Genomic DNA, 20791 nt, shown 5'->3' on the forward strand with positions numbered 1-20791 from the left:
GTGTTCATTACTGTATTGTTGTATACATGTGCATATCAACAAAAATTATTAAATATTATTCTTTCATGTGTTCATTCAGTGAAAAACATGCTTTCGTTATTTTTAAATATGTTTTTACTTTATGCATTAATTATTTTGAATCTACATGTTTAGAATGGATGGGATATTTAAATTTTTTGGGGGGGATTTTTTGACAATATCACCCAGCCCAACTACTTAGCCATTAAGGCATCAAGCTGTTGTCATTTATTTGCAATTCAAATGACATCTTTTTTGTATTATTAATTAAATTTTTAGGATTATCATTTTTTTTTTTTTTTTTTTTTTTTTGACAATATGGATGATTACGGAGAGCAATCCACAGTCGACAAAACATATACAGCTTAATCTGGTTAGGAAAAAAAGAAAGAATACAAATAATAGCCTATTATAAATAGAAGAAGCTGAAGAAATGTTATGATCCTAACTGATCTAAGACAAGGAATGTTTTCTACAATTAAATGTAAGGAATTGTGAAAAACTGAGTTTAAATGTATTTGGCTAAGGTGTAAGTAAACTTCTGACTTCAACTGTATTTTATTAACTCTACCCCGAAACCCAATAACAACACTAAACCTAATCTAAACGCCATCTTAGAGGGAAAATAGAGATGCTTTCTACCGATTATGTGTACGTGATTACTTCTGGTTTCAATACGGGACGAGTACACTAGTCTCCCTTGCTGCTGATGTAACACGTATCCAGTTGACCCACAGAAGGTCAACACATTGAAACCAATGCAAAAATGTCTGATGGGAGATGGTGCTTGTCAGTAACTTGGCATGAGTCGTATGTCAGGGTACTGGAACATTAAGAAGAAACATGACAACTTCCAGTATGATCATGTTGTACTCAACCTCACGTTAGTTCAAATCCATATTACTTTCTTCCATGGAACACAAGGAGAAAATTAGAATGTAGACACTACTCATTTTTCCATTCAATGACAGCGAATGGGGACTGAGGCTGACAGTCTCTCACATTCTACCTATCATTTTCTTTTGTTTTCCATGGAAGAAAGAAAATCATATGGGTTTAGAAAACATGTGGGTGAGTAAATGATGACAGAATTTTCATTTTTGGGTGAACTATCCCTATGCCCCATTTGAGAGATTACATGAGGTTATAGAAAATATCCCATGTAAAATGTATCATTTGAACTAGACTTTGTGATTTTTTTGTTCTCTTCTTTTGTTCAATTTCCTTCTTTCTTTTATCTTTGAAGAAATACAAAAAGAATATTGGCATATTTTACTAACTCATGTATACAAGGGCAGTGATTCATTTCACCAGGTTTACAAATAGGCTAACCCATGCTATCAGACATGCCCACAGTTTCATGTTGACACCTGTTACACAGTTACTCTGATTCCTGGTGTGCTTTTTCTCTGATAATACTTCCTAAAGCTTACTATATACATTTTTTAGGGGTTCGTTCAGCTTTCTCATGAAGCACTGCCTTAAAAAAGAGACACTGACACATATTATGCAAATATACAGTGACTTGTTGAATAATTTGATGAAGCTAATTGAAAAACACGACAATATAATAAAAAGTATCTTCCCTACCCAGCTCTTATCAGCTAAACAATTCTGTTTAAACAATGATGTCAGCTAATGACAAGTAGTGAACTTTGTGTTACATAAATAAACTAAGAGCCAAGATGGAAAGTTTCAAACCAAAGCATTAAAAAAAATAATAATAATTACTCTGGGTAATGGTCACCAAATATGGTTTTAAAATATTCTTTTGAGCAAAACTGATCTTCACATTTAGTGAAAAATACTTCGCCCCTAAACAGACTGATTTAACAGAAAAACATTGATATATTGCAACCACTTGTTGATATTTAACCTATGTTTCAATATGTTTAGCATTTGCTCTTAAATGACAGTGAAAGGGGTAATAAATATTTCAACCAAACAGCAATTGTTGCTGAGTAGATTGACTGAATTAATGTTTAAGTGAATGTAATAAAAAATCATAAATTTAATAGGTATGGGATGACATGGTTATCTCACGATTCAGTTCTATATACATATGAGGTTCACGATTTGATATTATCTTGATTCTAAATGATAACACTTAAATGACAAATTGAAAAATGCTTGTGCAAAATGCACATTGTTATTTCTCATCAAAATAAAGTTCAGGCTGATCAGATGCAGAACAAGCAATTGAACTGAACAGGACCTGTCCTGAAAAAGTATGTGAAAATGTTAATTTTTTTAATTATATGTAACATAATTATAATCACATTTTAACTTTTTAAAAATATAAAAATACTACATTCTATCAATTAATATTATTTCTTGAAAATGTATATAATGATATGAGCTGTCACTGTTTGAAATAATGTGTACAATTTATAAGTAATAACACAAAATTTACATTCATTTGTAAAACAAGCGCTATAATGGTACTGTCACTTTAAGAGACTAACGCGCATTTTACAGACTCGCACAGGTATTGCGGTTCATTTATTAACGAGAGAGAAGTCTTGTTTTTTTTTTGCGCATCCATGCTTTTTACATTTTTATCTGCCTGTAAATAACAAAGTTTGTTAAAAGACACATTACTCTCATCACATAAATCTCATTTTTGATGGACACACATTACACAGAAGAAATGGTCCGTTTTAATATCAAGCACTTTTTAACAAAACAAGGCGATTTTCCAGGTATTCCAGATCTTACATTTCTAAAAGCCAAATTCAGGCACTTTAAGCACTTCAAAGACCTTGTGCAGGAACAATGTGCAGGAGGGGTAAAATCAAGCGATAAAGAGATTATGATGTTTGACGGGTCATTTCATTAATGATCACATGGACAGAAAACAATATTGCAAAAAATGTGTGTGTGTGTGTGTGTGTGTGTGTGTGTGTGGCACACAGGCATATATTCCCTGGGGAAGGTAACCCCCCCCCAATTATCAAAACAGGCAAGTGCAACCCCTCCATTATTTATCCCATGATCAATGGAAACATGTAAATGTTTCATGCTGCAACCACCCCCCACCCCCTCCCAATGTTTAAGCCAAATGTAAACCCTTTGTGTTTGTGTGTGTGTGTGTGTGTGTGTGTGTGTGTGTGTGTGTGTGTGTGTGTGTGTGTGTGTGTGTGTGTGTGTGTATGTGTGTGATAACAGTGAGATGGAGAATTGCTGATGGGCACAATGTTGTGTTCCAAAACAAAAACATGGGAAACACCTGTCACACTATGAGATCAGCTTATATGAGACCACACATGACAATATGAATTTTCTGTTTTGTTAAGGTCCAGTTTATGACTGGAATGATTATTATCTTGCTTATGTGATAACATGGCTTACCATAACACCGTGCATGCTGATGCCTGTTCAACATTGTCAACATTTCAATACGTCAACAGCGAGTAGAATGTTTGAAAAGATAAAAAAATCATGCTGAAGATCTCTTTCATAAGAATATCAGGACATCTCTGACTCGTACACCTAAATGTGCAAACCACAGAACCAACAATGGGCAAAATGCATCCCATAAATATGAAAGTTAGTTCTGTTTTGTGACATGATAATATGTGATATAATCCTTATTATTATTGTTCATATTTAAGGTTAGGGATTTACAGTTTAAAGTCGACTTTGTGCATGACATGAGTATTTTTTCCAACAACTGTATACATACAGATTGTTTCTCTTTTAATTGACTATATCAAAATTCCAGTGGGTCAGAATTTTATATACACCAAGTTAACTGTGCCTTTAAGCAGCTTGGAAAATTCCAGAAAATTATGTCAAGCCTTTAGGCAATTAGCCAATTAGCTTCTAATTGGAGATACCTGTGGATGTATATTAAGGCCTACCTTCAAACTCAGTGCCTCTTTGCTTGACAAAGAAATAGTAGTACGCAAGTATAAACACCATGGGACCATGCAGCCATCATTCTGCTCAGGAAGGAGACACATTCTGTCTCCTAGAGATGAACGTAGTTTGGTGCAAAAATTGCAAAAACTTTCCAGAACAACAGCAAAGGACCTTGTGAAGATTCTGGAGTAAACAGGTAGAAAAGTATCAATAGCCACAGTAAAACAAGTCCTACATCGACATAAACTAAAAGGCTGCTCATCAATGAAGAATCCATTGCTCCAAAACTGCTATAAAAAAGCCAACAAAAATGTAATCTCGTCAACATCAGTGATAAGCATGTAGCATACTAGATGTGCCCAAATCTAAAAGTGCAGGTGATCTAGGCAGGTGCATGCATCCATCCTTCCATCCATCCATCCATCCATCCATCTATCTATCTATCATCACTTTATTATTTATTTATTTGCTTTTTTGTTTCGTTTGGAGTGCACTTTGAATTTAGAAATGTATTTGATTTAAGTTTTCGTTTTTTAAATAAATAATTAAATTTTCAATGCAAAATCAATAAAGCAAGAATATTCGCTAATCCATCAGGTTTCCGATGTAATTGGGAAGGAGGGAACAAAATGTATTTATTCACACACGATATATTTTCCTGGATAACGAAATACCTGATGGGTAGAGAATATACTGATGAAGCTTATTTGCCAGAGAGATGTTCATAACTGTTGTAAAGCCATCTTTCAAAAAGTTGAACACATTTTAAATGCACTTATTTTTTCCAGTTCCATTTGAACTTTTAGTTAAAATAAATAAAGTTAAAAGTTTGAAATCAAGGTGTCTTGCTTTATTGTGTAAATGTAACCCTCACCATGTTTACCAAAAATGATTCCATAGTACCACCTAGCGTCCAACCAGCGGTTCGTCGTTTTCCTGCAGAGTTTTTTATTTTTTTTCTAACCAAAGTATTGTTTAGGAACTGGTATTGGTATCGAACATTTTGGAACGATACCCAGCCCTAATAATGACCATTAGAGATCTCCCGATCAGCATTTTTGGCCCCCAATCTGATTTTTAAAATATTAAATAACTGCTGATACCGAGTCCCAATCCGATACTTGTATTTGACCCTGCTGCCCCCATCACTAGATCCCCTGCAGTTCATGTATCTTCCAAACCATTCAACAGACGACGCCATCGCACCACCCTACATCTGGCCCTCACCCACTTAGATAAAAAGGACTCATACGTTTGAATGCTGTTCACTCTGCTGACTCACGACTGTGCAGCAATGCACAGCTCGAACTACATCATTAAGTTCGCTGATGACACGACCGTGGTAGGTCTCATCAGCAAGAACGACGAGTCAGCATACAGAGAGGAGGTGCAGCGGCTAACGGACTGGTGTAGAGCCAACAACCTGTCCCTGAATGTGGACAAAACAAAAGAGATGGTTGTTGACTTTAGGAGAGCACAGAGTGACCACTCTCCGCTGAACATCGACGGCTCCTCTGTGGAGATCGTCAAGAGCACCAAATTCCTTGGTGTTCACCTGGCGGAGAACCTCACCTGGTCCCTCAACACCAGCTCTATTACCAAGAAAGCCCAGCAGCGTCTCTACTTTCTTCGAAGGCTGAGGAAAGCACATCTCCCACCACCATCCTCACTACATTCTATAGAGGGACTATTGAGAGCATCCTGAGCAGCTGCATCACTGCCTGGTTTGGGACTTGCACAGTTTTGAACCATAAAGCCCTGCAGAGGATAGTGAGGACAGCTGAGAAGATCATTGGTCTCTCTTCCCTCCATCAAATACATTTACAAAAAACACTGCATCCGCAAAGCAACCAGCATTGTGGATGACTCCACACACCCCTCAGACAGACTCTTCACCCTTCTGCCGTCTGGCAAGAGGTACTGAAGCATTCAGGCCCTCACGGACAGACTGTGTAACAGCTTCTTCCCCCAAGCCATCAGACTCCTCAGTACTCATAGACTGGACTGACTGACACACACACACACACACACACACACACACACGTGTACCTCAATAACTGCTATGTGCATAGAACACTATTTCATAGTATGTTATGTTTACATTTTGCAGTTTTAGAAACTGTCATCTTTTTGCACTACTGTGTACTGGTCGGCATTGTCATGTAAATTTTTTGTAATTTATTGTACTGTTGCGTACTTTTTGCACGCGTTTGCACGTGCACATTATGTAGAAATATCATTTAGTCTGTGTTGTCTCATGTGGTTCTGTGTTTGTCCTATGTTGTTTTATGTAGCACCATGGTCCTGGAGGAATGTCTCGTTTCACTGTGTACTGTACTAACTGTATATGGTTGAACGACAATAAAAACCACTTGACTTGACGGCTGTTTTTTTTTTTACTTGTTTACAAAAATAACTAAGTAAAAAAATTTACTAAAATATGTCTTCAGCATAATGCATTCAACTTAGTGCAGCTAGCATTTTTATAAAACTCACATATAAAATCAACTTCTACTTAGAATGGTGTAATAGATTATTTTAACTTTAATATTCAGGTTCAAAAATAAGTAAAAAATCCACGGAGTTCTGTATGGATGAATAGAAATCTTGCATACACTTACAAATGGTGTTAACAGCTTGACTTGAATAGTCACAACAAAGTCTGTAGTAAAACTACCAGCAGTCACATTATGTTTTAAATCACCTCGTATGTTGTCACAAACCTTACTGTACAGCTTTGGTAAGGCCCTGTCTGAAATGTAGTGTCGAGACGGTAGGGCATAGTGTGAATCCAAAAGATGGCAAAAACCTGCATTCTCTACCACAGAGATGAGTTAAGAAATGCCCATATCGGCTCCGATCCAATACTTGAGATCAGGATCGGCACATCCCTAATGACCACCGTTATGTTTGGAGGAAAAAGGGTGAGGCTTGCAAGATGAAGAACACCATCCCAACCGTGAGACATGTGGTGGCAACAACATGTTGTGGGGGTGCTTTGCTGCTAGAGCGACTGGTACACTTCACAAAATAGATTGTATCATGAGGAAGGAAAATTATGTGGACATATTGAAGCAACATCTCAAGACATCAGCCATGAAGTTAAAGCTCAGTCGCAAATGGGTCTTCCAAATGGACAATAACACCAAGCATACCCTTTCAAAGTTGTGGCAAAATGGACAATAAAGTCAAGACCTCAATCTGATAGAAAAACTATGAGCAGAACCAAATATTTTTGGACCAAAATATTGCATAGATATGGAGATGGGTTTTTTTACTTGTGCGACATAGAAAAGGTGTTCAGAGTGGTTTTTAATGTTTTGCTTTGCAGTTGTTAGGGTATTCTGTGTGATTTCTAACACATAGCAATGTCCTTGTCTGGCAACCACTCACAACATATTATGTTTTAATTTTGCACAGGCGAGCACCACTCACATTTTCTTGGGAGTCCTTTTTGTGTAATGTAACTTTTCAATACAATTTTGGAAAACAATACCATGGGGACCATGCTTACAGGTCCCTGGTAGCGCGTGACGTCATAACAATACCGTTATCTTGAACAACAATGACATCACCAAGCAACAAGAGTCGTGATAAGATTTCCATACAGTTATTGGGCATCCCCATAACTGAACAGCAGCTGATAGTGATGATAATATAATACATACAAACATAAATTAATTAACATGATCAAAGGTTTCACTTCAGCAGGCCTCACAACATCCGCGCTGATGCTGAAGATAACAGCCTACACAGCAGGCGAACTTGCAACACTGTTTCAAAAAAACGGTTTGTTACGTCATAAAGAGCGGAGAAAACATACAGTAAATATGTAAACAATAGCGCTGTTTCATATGTTACAAAGTTAAAGGTAATATTCAGATTTGAAGTACTATATCGGTTCCTCTGCATTTTTGCCTCTTCGATGGACCTGATACAATAGAACACTTCACAGAAATAATATTAAACGTGTTTTCTCAATACCCTTTTATTAGCGCCACATTTACATAAAGGTTTATGACCAAAACAGGGAACTCGAGCGTCTCCTTACCTGACTCGCTTTGTGCAGCTGCTTCTTAAACCCCGCCACCGACATCCTCAAAATAAGCTGAGAAACACGAAGGGGGAGGAAAAGAAAATCTTTAAGGGGCAAAACGGTTAGATAATCCTCCACAGAGCACAAATTATGGAGGCTATCACAGTTTGACGAAACGCTTTTAGTCTATTTAATCATTTCGCGGTGAGGTTTTTCTCCCTGTTCAACTGACAAGTGGCGGCGGTCGGATCGGTTCATTTCGAGCGTTGTGATTGGCGGAGAGCCGCACACGTCACGGGAGCATCTCGTAGAACCCCCTTAATAAAATTAAAAATATAGTCCTCCTATCAGTGTTTGTCGTTAATAGGACGCCTTCGAGAAACTTTTGACTGTGAAGCAGAGCAACAACTTGTAGGAAATAAGTGGCAAGAAAGTTTGGCCATTGCTCTTTGTAGTCACAGTTTCATAAACATGTAAATATTTACGAATTTGTAAAGGACAAATCTGAGAAAATTCAGCAGATTGTTGGGGTTGGATATTGTGTGACGCCGTGTGATTTTGGGTTCATCGAGGACCCTCAGGCAATTAACAGCTATTTGCTGCTCTCTATTGGTAATTCATGAACTGTACTAACACTAGATGATTAAATGGGTTATATATACAATCCAACTATCCCTTCACACCCTTATGATTTGCAGGGTTTTTATTTATCTATTTATTTATTTGTTTGTTTGTTTGTTTTAAGTAAAGACAGAAATAACAACAATGCAAATGTCAGACTTTCTCCATCTGATCTTCCAACCAACGAACTAAAATACAGAAGGGGAAAAAAGTAGTAAATTGTTTTACCCTTGTGTGTCAATATAAAAAGTTACACAGAGGTCCATAGAGGACAAAAAAATTCCACATCAAAAAGCTGCCATAAAAATACTATATTATTATTATCTCCTAACTACCAAATATTCATTAATTTTCAGGATTTTAACCCTTTAAAATCCAGTTTGTTTATGTAATCCCACTGTTGTTTTTACACATACACACACAATTTATCAATACACACATGCAAAACACACTCTGACAGCCATATCAACACAACCACAAACTTTTAGCTGCATCATTTATTCAGTTGGCCTACAGTGCTCTATAACACAGCAAACAGAAAATAGGAAAAAAGTATGTATTAGCTCCATAGGCTAAACATGATGGAAAATGGCGCCATCTGGTGGGAAATATAAAAATTACAATTTTGAAGACAGCTCTGGAATGAAAACATAATATAATAGAATTATAATGGAATTTAATGGCAATGAGATAAAATATCGCCGTTTTAATTGATTTCAATGAGGACATTTTTGTCCTTAAGTTCTTGAGTGTAACTATTTTGTGTACACAGTGTATTATAGATGTATTATAGGAACTGAGGTTGAAATATCAAAATTCCCCCAAAAAACACACCTTTGGCAAAATGTATGCTTTTGTCATTAAAATTAAAAAGACAAAAATGTCCCAAAGGTCGCACAAGGGTTAAATAAAACAAAATACAAACACTATAATTGCATAAGTCTGCACACCCTTTCATAACGGGTCTCTGGCTATTTTTACAGTAAACCAATCGCATTTTAATTAATGCCTGTAGGTAAATAGAATACACCTGCCATCAATAAAAGTGATTCTGATTCAACCCACGTTTAAGTCAGCTGTTGCTGTAGGATTTGCTTGAATGTTTGGGGTTGCATCCTACTGGGAAAGCCACAGTCTGCAAAGAGTTGCCAAGAGCTAATTATTGAAAAGCACCAATCAGGAGAGGGAGCACTGTCAAAACAATCATCAATAAGTGGAGAAAATGTGGCGCCACAGAGACATTGAAAGATCAGGACAACCCTTCCAAATTGATGAGAGACAACAGGAATTTCTTTAAGGTATACCGGTCACTCCTTGCATGTGACTACCATCTCGTATTCTGCACATGTCGGGCTTTGGGGTAGGGTGGCAAGATAGAAACACTTTCTTACAAAAAGTAACATCCAAGCCCGTCTAAATTATTCACAATATTCATTCAGTCACCCCAAACCATGTGAGAAAATGTGCTATGGTCTGATTAAACAAAGGTTGAACTTTTCAACCTAAATTGTAAAAGATATGTTTGGCATGAAGTCAATAAAGCTCATAATACAAGGAACACTTGAAGCATCGTGGTTGTAGCATCATGCTTTGGGGATGCTTCTCTTCAGCTGAGTCAACTGCTGTTGTTAAGATAGATGTAAAATATATTACATAAATAAAAATGTGAAAGGGAAAATTAAAGTGGAGACTTATAGCAAAACAGGGTTTTAATATTGATAATTTTCTCACCCACACATATCATATCACTTTTGGAGATATCGAATTAACCCCTGGAATCAGATGGGTTTCATTTGTGCTGCCTGTATGTGCTTTCTGGTCACTGTTCACTTGCATTGTGTGGACCTACAGAGCTGAGACATTCATCCAAAAATCTTTATTTATATTCTGAAAAAGAAAGTCATAGACATCTGGAAGGGCATGAGGTTGAGTAAATGTTGAGAGATTTTTGTGTGAACAATCCCTCTAAATTCATCACTTGAGGTCCCTCTGAGTACAACTAATTTTCTCTACATGATAATTGACCGGTTTACATGTGTGACAGATGGAGGGCGGGGCCAGGTCGTGATGGTACACACCCAGCCCCTAATCGGGCTAATCAAGCATCAGAGAGGGATAATGGCAGACTGGAGACTGCACTGGGACAGAGAGAGATTTATGTGCAGCTGCTCGACACCTTTGTGTGTGTGTGTGTGTGTGTGTGTTTCCTTTTGTTTCAGTTCTTCATTAAAAATAGTATTTATATTGTCAAGCCAGTTCTCACCTCCTCCTTTCCATTAATCCCTTTACAACATGCTTCAGATTGTTTTTTTTTATGTCTGTTTCTACCCAGTTTCCAGGCTCTTGGTAAAATCATGTTTCACAATTAACTGTTTCTCTAGTTATTTATTCATTAATATGTATTCATTAAATGTCAGTTATTCATTTAACAGTGCTGCTCAGGTCTCTACATCGTTTGCCCACAGCTGCCAGTCAAATTCAAGACCGTGTTTTGGCCTACAATGCAACTAATACCCCATTGCCTAAAATCCATTACAATTCTGAACATCCCACCTTGTGGTTGGCAACATTTGATGATAGATATAGATTTATGTAGCCTTTTTAGAATTTTAAAAATCTCTCCATTTTGGCCCAACAACAGTATTTTAAAATGTAAGTATACAGTATAAGTGTAAAGTATTACTTCCAATCTCTCTAAAATCTCCAGACACGGCAATTACATTAAGACATACATTAATTATTAACAATCATAATTTCAACTCATTTTTGGCATCCACATTTAAAGATGTTTGAGAAGGTTACGTTTACACTCAAGTGATCTTTTTCAAACATTTTCTTATTTGATTTTATTACTGGGTAACATTTCTTGCATTGATGTTATCCAGCATTAAATTATTACCTTAACTGCTAGATTTTAGAAAGGCTGCCTAAAACAATGTCTAAATTGTTGTTTTAACATCAACCAAATGCCCATATGGAGGTCCGAAAGCTGGAACACTTGCACAAATTATTTTTGTCATGAGATCATACCCTAAACTATACTTGAAACAACAGTGAAGGGGAAAAAATGTAATTCTGAAAAAACAATTTGGTCAATATTTCTCACTTGTGCCCTTCCTAAACCTGTATGTTGTTTTATCTTTTTCCAGAGGAACACAAGCAGAAACTTTGAAGAATCTTTAACAGATCGTTTCCATCCAAGGACAGTTCATGGTGACCACAGCTATCAAGCTCCAAAAAACACAAAAATCATCTTGAAAGTCCATAGAAATTGTCCATATAACTTATGTCCATATAACATGCTCTATATTCCAAGTCTTCTGAAGCCAATAGCTTTATACAGACATTGTAACAGAGATGTAGGCTGTTATTCACTGAAAATCTACAACTCCACTGTAGCTCTCAAATCTCATTCAACATATTTGAACTGTCTTGTCATGTTTATGACACAGACCAAAGGTGTTTGAGATTGAGTTCAAACCTGGTGCGACATGTCAAACTTTTATTTTTTATTCTGAACAACATCGCAGATGAAATTTCAGAGCTTCAACGGAGCTTCAACATTATTCGTTTTCAGTGAATAATGACTTCAGTTTTGGTTTGATCCTCTCTGATATCTATCATATGGCCTCAGAAGACTTGGAATATAGAGCATGGGTCATATGGTCTACTTTTATGGTAAATTCATTGTGGGATTTTTTGGCCTTTTATTATTATAAGCTTGGCCACCGTAATTCTTAAAACCTAGCTAAAAAACACCGTAGTTCTTTTTACAACAGTAAAAACTAACAGCATACAGTTTTAGAATGGCATGAGGGTGAGAATATAATCAACCTTTTGTATATCAAATCTTGACCTGTTTTGTTTTGGTAACAGTGTTTTTAACCTTTGCATACCCTAAAATGCTTCATCAATTCTTTATCTTTTTATGCAGCAAGCGGCACACTGTGCTCAATCATACATACTGCGTTCGATCACACTGTTGTTTGTTTGCCTTGCTTCAATAAATCCCATATTGCACAAAAAGGTGTTCATAAATAGTTTTACAAAGAATTTTCTCAGTATTTTTCTCTGAGTTCAATGTACAACGAGCAACTCAGTGCCAAAACTCTAGAGCTATGCTGCTTACGCGGCCAATGTGAATGCTGTAACATATAACAGCAAAAACGCATGCCATTATGTGTGCAGTGTTATTATGTAATAACGAGACTGTAAGATTTATGAGTCTATGACTTCACATTCTGTTCTTTTCCTTTAGTAGTCACTGTGCACGTAAGAAAGTTTTATGAAAGAATCCTGGGATTGTGAAAGGTTGGTAAAATGAGCTATATTCAAGCCAAGCCAGACCAAATTGACCTAAACAATGGTATGCTGGAGTGATTTTTTTTGGAGTGAATTTGCATATTGGCTAATCTTTCCATTAACTGATAGAACCCACTATTTCTGAGAAGAGCCAGAGAGGTACAGCACAGTTCCACGGCAGCTCACGTCTCGGATAAGAGAACAGAATGTTCCAGAACATTTACAAGTTCTGCTTAATGTTAGAATTCACCATGTTAAATCATTGACAAAACACATTTTTTTTGACAATATAGCATTTGTCAGCAGATTTGTCAACCGGATTGACCGATATAAAATAGCAAACTGTTGCAAAGGTCACACATAATATTGTGGTCATATGATACTTGGACATGAAAAGTACTTTTACTATATCATCTACTGCACTCTATACAGTAGGCTATATAGGCTGTATCTTTTCTTTAAGCATTCAATCTGAGATTTTTCAAGATTATGTCACACACACAAAAAAAACACCCAATATGAAACACTATAATCTGATGAACACGACTGTTGTTGAGTCAGCATGATACTCCACAGATAATGCAGCACCTAATAAGCTATTTAATTCAAACCTCCTTTATATATCACTGATAAGTATAAGGAAAAAGTTGAAGCGTCTAGACATTTCTCCTTCCACTGAACAACATTTTTATAAAGGCTGCAATTTTTAGGTTACATTAAGTCCAGCACTTCCAAAGCATGTCATTAAGATCATCAAATACAGGCAGCATCTACGGCAGACTAAGTATTGTATAGAAATTGTAGGCGCCTTGCGGGCGGAGCCTGTGTGATGTGCACGTGCGTTACGCAATACGTACAAATGCGTCACACAAAATATACTACTGCGCCACCCCCAGACTGTGAATTCCAGAATCGATCTAGCTTTGAGGACAGAGTGAAGGTTACCTGCTTCAACAGTGCTTGAACGGCAACCGATCTTTTGTCTTTCTACATTATTCAACATTTTTGATTCCAATCAAAACCTAAAGTTTGATTTAAAAACGCTTGCTTTGTAAAAAAACAAATTTAAACGTAAACCAGCGTCGTTGACCATCTGTGCTAATAACATCTGAAGAGCAGAAAAATACTTTGAAGGTAAGTTTTCCATCAGAAATAACTAATTTAGGCGATGAATACGGCGTTTAATTGCTTTATTTGTTTGAAATACGCGAATAAGGCGTTTTATGGAGAACGTGATATCAGTCGTCAACAAAAGATATTCAGAGGCGCCATTTTTTTTTTACCGATTTAGATACCATGCCGCACTAGATTGAATCGAGGTGGATCAAAAACAAATCTACAAATTTCATCTCCGTTGTAAATGGCCGCAACGTCCTTTTTCCTCCGAACACGCGGATTATGTATTTATTCATTCAGTTACGTGTCGTTCGGTCTCGGCGTGCGTAACTATTTGTTTTTTCATGTGTTTTTATTTTATTATTATTATTTTACTTAGAAATACAAAAGAATACTGAGATAAAACAAATAAATGAATGGAAAAAAAGAGTAAGAAATGATACAGTTCCAATGTGTGTATATGTTCGTAAAACAATCGTAAACACATAAATATGTATGTGTGTGTGTGTGTGTGTGTGTGTGTGTGTGTGTGTATATATATATATATATATTACCCATACTTGTTTACCCCTACATTAAACCATGAATAGAGATATAAAGTAGCTAAAAATATAATAAACACACACATAAATATATATGTATGTAGATTATGCACTTTTACGCATTTAAATATTTGTTTATACAAGTTTTTATTTTATATATCTAATTTCTTAACGTTCAAAATAAGTTTGCAATAACTCGTAACCTTGGATTAGACAGTTAATATTTACTATTCTGCCATCATCCAACGAATATTCTTGGTTTCTAATCCTAAACGTACAAATATTCTTGATTATTGCCAAGCGATCTTTCGTTATATAAGCAAAATTGTTAGGTAACTTGTGTTTCCAAGGCTAAAGGTGTTTTCCCCCTAATCATTTATTTAGTAAACAGTTAAATAATTCTAATCATTTATCCATATGTTAGTTAATATACTTTGGCCAACTCCATTAAATAGAGAATTTGGGCCAAGATATCCAACAGGCAAACCTTTAAGTAGAGTGAAATATGAAGCAATTCAGGAAGTGTGTGGCATGCAGTCATGTGCCTTTCCACATAAACAAATGGGCAGACATGGAATTTAAGATCAGTACCCCGAATAACCACCTGTTCTGAGTATGCATGAAACCTGTACAACCTCTTGAAGAGAGTTGAGCAGGTGAACACCTGCATGCATGTCTGGAATTATTGCTAGACACTATTATTTAGTGGCTTTGTGGTGAGCAACATTTACATTAATGCAGAAGTTGATTTTAGAGAACATGCGGTAATGACAGTGAGGCATAGATAACTACTGTTTCTGTAAAGTGCAGTGTCCACTTTTAGACATAAATTAGATGGATTAAAGTAGATGTGTCTATAATCCATGAATTGTCTCTTACAGAAAAATGACCTCTCAGGTGAGACAGAACTTCGAGGAGGCCTGCGAAGCGGCCATCAACCGTCAGATCAACATGGAGCTGTACGCGTCCTACGTCTATCTTTCCATGGTAAGAGTCCAAGAATACCGCTACTACAAACTAGACTCAGAGCATTCGTGTTTGTAGTTACTTAATTGTTTTCAGTGAAAGGGATTGAGGGAAGGGCCACCGAGTTCATTATTTGAATGGACTTTGCCTCTTGATAGTGTGTCATAAAATACTCGCTGAAAGTTTCGGTAATGATCTACTTGACTTTGTTTCTTCATTTTCTTTCCTCTTATACAGTCGTACTACTTCGACAGAGATGATAAGGCTCTCAACAACTTTGCAAAGTTCTTCCTCCATCAGTCCCACGAAGAGCGTGAACATGCTGAGAAACTGATGAAGTTTCAGAACCAGAGGGGAGGGAAGATCTTTCTGCAGGATGTGAAAGTATGTGGATTTGTTTGTGCATGTGTGTTTATGTGATAGTGTTTCAGTTTAGTAGGGCAGTGCAAGCTCTCAACGATAGAGAGGAGCGTTGGGGTGGGGGTTCTTATCTTTCACAAACACTGATGGACTTCAACTGACTGGAAGCAGGTTTATTGAGTCTCCTTTTTGACATGACGAGAGATTAGAAAACATTAATTCGAGGTCATGAATGTTATTAGTGTTAGGCGATGTGCAGGATTTTCTGTGTGATGGTAGAGATGTGACAGATTTTGCTATACCATTTATCCTGCTGTAGATATATATCCACATGGCTATCAATGGGAGGATACTCCTTAACATTATTTACACATGAGAGCAGAAATATGGAGCAGAACAGGTCAATTCAAGGGATAATTTATAGTCAGATCTATACATTTTTATAGTGTTTGCTTTAATATTACATATTTAGAACTTGAGACTCAAAACAGTAAACTGTTTAATTTGCTACATCCATCCAAAAATTGGTAATTACAGCAAAGATGTCCATTTATCATGATTTAAAATTACTTTTATTGTGTAAAGACTTTGGTCATACCACCCACCCTTCAAAGGAATTAATTTACCCCAAAATTTTAATTATCATGATTTACTCACCCTCGTGCCATCTGAGCTGTGCATCACTTTCTTCTGCTGGACACAGATTTTTCGAAGAATATTTCAGCTCTGTAGGTTCATACAATCCAAGTGAATGGTGGCCAGAAATTTTAATCTCCAAAAAGTACATTAAATCAGCATAAAAGTAATCCATATGACTCTAGCGGTTAAATCCATGTCTTCAGAAGCGATATGATAGGTGTGTGTGTGAGATATTGATCAATATTTAAGTCATTTTTTACTATAAATCTCCTAAAAGCTGTCCTAAAAGTCATTTTGTTTTTGATGATTCACATTCTTTGTGCATATTGCCACCAACTGGGCAGGGAGAAAATTTTGTTGTAAAAAAAGGACTTGACTATTGATCTTTTTGTCACCCGCATCTATCATATCACTTCAGAATATGTGAATTTAACCACTGGAATCTTATGGATTACTTTTATGCTGCATTAATGTGCTTTTTGGAGCTTCAAAGTTTTAGACCCTGTTGACTTGCATTATATGGACATACAGAGCTGAGATATTCTTCTAAAAACTTTTGTGTTCAGCGGAAGAAAGAACATCATACACGTACACATCTGGGATGGCATGATGTGGTGTAAATGAGAATTTTCATTTTTGAGTGAGCTATTCCTTTAAATGCTTAACCTTTGTGCATTTGTGAATGACAGAAACCAGAGAAGGATGAGTGGGGAAGTGGTGTGGAAGCTCTCGAATGTGCTCTGCAGTTGGAGAAAAGTGTCAATCACTCCCTCTTGGAGTTGCACAAGCTCTCCTCTCAACACAACGACCCTCACGTAAGTGCACATAACTGCAGATACAAAGACAACTAAAAGATCTATTTTCCGAACAACAAAAACTCTAAACGCACTCTTGTTTTTTCTTACAGATGTGCGATTTCATTGAGACGCACTACTTGGATGAGCAAGTGAAGTCCATCAAAGAACTGGGCGACTGGGTGACCAATTTGCGCCGTATGGGCGCTCCCCAGAACGGCATGGCAGAGTATTTGTTTGACAAGCTCACACTTGGCAAGGAGAGCAGCTAAACCATCCATCTTTTGTTTGCTTTACAGATTTGATTTCTTGTATAAGTTTGTCTTGCTTTACATGCTATCAAATTCTATTTCCTGTTGTTTAATTGACTGGTTTACCCACACCTCTAGTTTAAGCGGGAGAACATGTTGGACTATTTTGCGCTATCATGCTTTACTGTTTAAAATTGTACTTCTTATAAGCCATGGCACTCTATCTCTATCTCATTCGTGATCTAACTTGCCTGCATGTGATGTGTGATTCATCAATTAAATTATACTCCAACCCAATAAAATTGATACCTCTGGGATCTGAGCTTGACTGTTGACTCCGTGTTTACAGGCATTAGGAGGATGAAAGGGTTTGAATTGGTTCTCGTTTAAATATGCAGTAACAGACATGGTGATAAAAATAAAAAATGGTGAAAAAAGGTTTATCAAATGACTATTACTAACAATTGAACAAACACTTATACCGTACACTACAGTCCAAAAACAGAGTATATTCCTACAGCGGCTTAAAGGGATAGTTCACCCAAAAATTAAAAGTCTCATCATTTACTCACCCTCATGCCATCCCAGATGTGTATGACTTCCTTTCTTCTGCAGAACACAAAATTAGATTTTTAGAAGAATATTTCAGCTCTGTAGGTCCATACAATGCAGGGATTACTTTCATTACTTGAGATTTCGGGGTTTCCCCATTCAAGTAGATAGGAGCTGCACTGGCATGGTGAGAAATAGCCTCCCGAGAGCATACCAATCATGGCTTACAGTGGACTGACTTGCTAGAGAGACTGGCCATTTTCCAAACGGCATTTTTGTGCTTTTGAATTACACCACGCAACACGAATAGTCGTTCCAAACAAAAGAAAATTTATTTTTTTCACAATGGGCCAAGATATTTATTGAAGGGTACGTTCAATCTGTAATGCCATGCACTCTTTAGTGAGCCCACATCAAGTGCTTTGTCCTTTGTAGTGAGTAGGGCATAGGGATTGATTGGAATTCGCCCTTTGTGACTATCTGGGGATTTAGTATATCAGACCGCACATCCAGGTTCTGCGAGCCATCACTCCTGCTTCTCGGCTCACTGTGCGATCTCCAAGTAAGCAAATAAAATAATTTAAACACAAATCAATGTTTCATGTGCATTATTGATTTATTTGGCATGTAGTCTTGTAATAGGCTGAATAATGAGGTCATTTTTAAAAAACAAACACCAACAGCACTCCGAAGCAAACTGATGTTGCTTAACAAACCAGTTGCTAACAGAAGGCCTTATTCTTCACATGCACTTTTCTTGTTGTTCTCCTAGTCTGTGAGACAAAAAATGTGCCTTTTGTTTGATCCACAGCACCTGCGAGATTAACCACAAAAGCACCTGCTATTTTCGTGTACATATAGGGAAGATCATTCATGGGGGAAATGTGTAATAAAGTGTTTCAGTTCTCTTTTTTTGCTGTCATACATTTATAATAGCCTACCACCATGTAATTGGGTAAAATCTTACATTTGCATTTGCAGTGAGGCAAATCTTACATCAACATTTGCAGTGAGGCAAAGCATCAATTCTTTGGAAGTTGAGCACTAAACAATGACTGATTCAAATCTTGAATCAGTTGTAACACATCTGTTGTATCGAACAACACAACAGATATAAGGAAGTTGGAATGATTATGTGGTGAAACAGGAACGATAATTGTTCTTATCCACGTGTAATGGTGTCTGCATGTTTAAGCAGCACATATTAATCTTAATTCAACCTGAACATTTTGGTATGGTGAGGTACATGTTATTATAAGCCTTACTTTTAATAAGTGGTAGTGTACCAAATCTATCTCCCATTTCCATTCTTATAGACATTTTAGTCTCTAATTCTTATAAGGCCATAACTGGTGGATTGGGAGATTACATTGAGAAATTGTAATGATTTTTACTTAGGGCCAGTGGTGGCTCAGCGGTTAAGGCTCTGGGTTACTGACTGAAAGTTCGGGGGTTCCAGCCCCAGCACCGTCAAGATACCACTGTTGGGCCCTTGACCCTACCATGGGTGCTGTTTCATGGCTGAGCATGTGCCCAGTTTAGTTGGGATATGTGAAAACAACTGCATTTCATTGGCTCTGTTCTCTGCACAATGACAATAAAGTTGAATCTTAATCTTAATATTGATCTAGCTGAAACCTGTAACAAGAGTCCACAAACAATTAATACAACTTCTTTGATTAGCAAATGGGTAACACTTTACAATAAGGTTCCATTTTTTTAACATTAGTAAATGCATTAGGTCTCATGAACAAACAAAGAACAATACAGTATATTTGTAACATCATTTAGTAATTTTAGTTAATGAAAAAAAAATTGTTTTCATTGTTAGTTCACAGTGCATTAACTAATGTTAAATAATGCTACTTTTGATTTTAAAAATGTATTAGTTTATGTTGAAATTAAGATGAATAACTAATTATAATAAACTAATGTTGTTAACTAAAGGAACATTATTGTAAAGTGTTACCAGCAAATGTTTTGATGGATCATTGTTTGGTTGGTATGACAGTTCTTTATAGGGAAGTGTGAAAACGTTTGTCATGGAAATTTTTATCATGCATTCTCATTTTCTGTTTTGGTGATTGGTAAATAAAACATGGCATGCTTGTAAAGACACAGTTCTGAATGTGTAGTTTGAGTATGACGGACAGATATTCGTAGTGCCCACTGCTGGTGGAAAAAATTCTTCCCCATTCATCCCCTTCTCAAATGCGAATGAGGTTATAAGCACAGCGAAGGTCCAGCTTAGCTGGTTTAAGTTGTTCCAAAGCTGCAGAAACCAAAGGCAATGGGTATCTGAATTTGACGGTTATATTGTTCAGACCACGATAATCGATACAGGGATGAAGACCACCATCCTTCTTGCCTACAAGGAAGAAGCCTGCTGCTGCTGGTGAAGTGGATGAACGAATGAAACCCTTTGCCAATTCCTCTTCAATGTACAATTCCATCACTTTGGCCTCGGATTCTGACAGGGGAAATATTCTGCCTCTAGGGGATGAGATATCAGGCAATAGATCAATAGCACATTCACTAGATCAGTGCGGCGGTAGTTGTGAGGCTTTGGTTTTACTAAAGGCTTCAAGCAAATCAGCATACTCAGAAGGTACCTGTGGAGTCTAGTTGCGCTCTTCAGTCATCATCGTGGTTCTCACAGGCATGGATTTGATAGTCCTTGGACACTTGGAAGAGTAGTTAGAGTCCCATCGCAAGATTTGTTTTTCGCGC

General features: G+C 36.9%; 2 protein-coding genes across 2 annotated transcripts in view; one reads left to right on the plus strand and one right to left on the minus strand.

Moving 5' to 3' along the window:
• sh3gl3a (SH3-domain GRB2-like 3a) overlaps positions 1 to 8159 on the minus strand; it is a 65485-nt gene extending 57326 nt beyond the window's left edge. The window contains exon 1 of the mRNA XM_052131428.1: positions 7934 to 8159. Coding sequence (XP_051987388.1) covers positions 7934 to 7978 — 45 coding nt within the window. The 5' untranslated portion in view covers positions 7979 to 8159. The remainder of the gene's footprint in view (positions 1 to 7933) is intronic.
• A 5572-nt stretch (positions 8160 to 13731) lies between these two features.
• Positions 13732 to 17831, plus strand: fth1a (ferritin, heavy polypeptide 1a). The gene is made up of 5 exons (XM_052131452.1): positions 13732 to 13975; positions 15381 to 15486; positions 15703 to 15849; positions 17154 to 17279; positions 17372 to 17831. The coding sequence occupies exons 2-5, from the start codon at positions 15385 to 15387 to the stop codon at positions 17528 to 17530; spliced, it is 534 nt and encodes a 177-aa protein (XP_051987412.1). The 5' UTR covers positions 13732 to 13975; positions 15381 to 15384; the 3' UTR covers positions 17531 to 17831.
• Positions 17832 to 20791: the final 2960 nt, after the last annotated feature.

This window comes from Xyrauchen texanus, chromosome 1 (genome assembly GCF_025860055.1).
Source record: "Xyrauchen texanus isolate HMW12.3.18 chromosome 1, RBS_HiC_50CHRs, whole genome shotgun sequence".
In the NCBI taxonomy this organism is placed as follows: domain Eukaryota; kingdom Metazoa; phylum Chordata; class Actinopteri; order Cypriniformes; family Catostomidae; genus Xyrauchen; species Xyrauchen texanus.

Excerpts from the sequence above, each read along its gene's own strand:
- fth1a (XM_052131452.1), top strand. The coding sequence starts at position 15,385 with ATGACCTCTCAGGTGAGACAGAACTTCGAGGAGGCCTGCGAAGCGGCC. Across the intron at positions 15,487-15,702 it reads CCTACGTCTATCTTTCCATG|TCGTACTACTTCGACAGAGA; the intron begins GTAAGAGTCCAA and ends CCTCTTATACAG. Across the intron at positions 15,850-17,153 it reads TCTTTCTGCAGGATGTGAAA|AAACCAGAGAAGGATGAGTG; the intron begins GTATGTGGATTT and ends TGTGAATGACAG.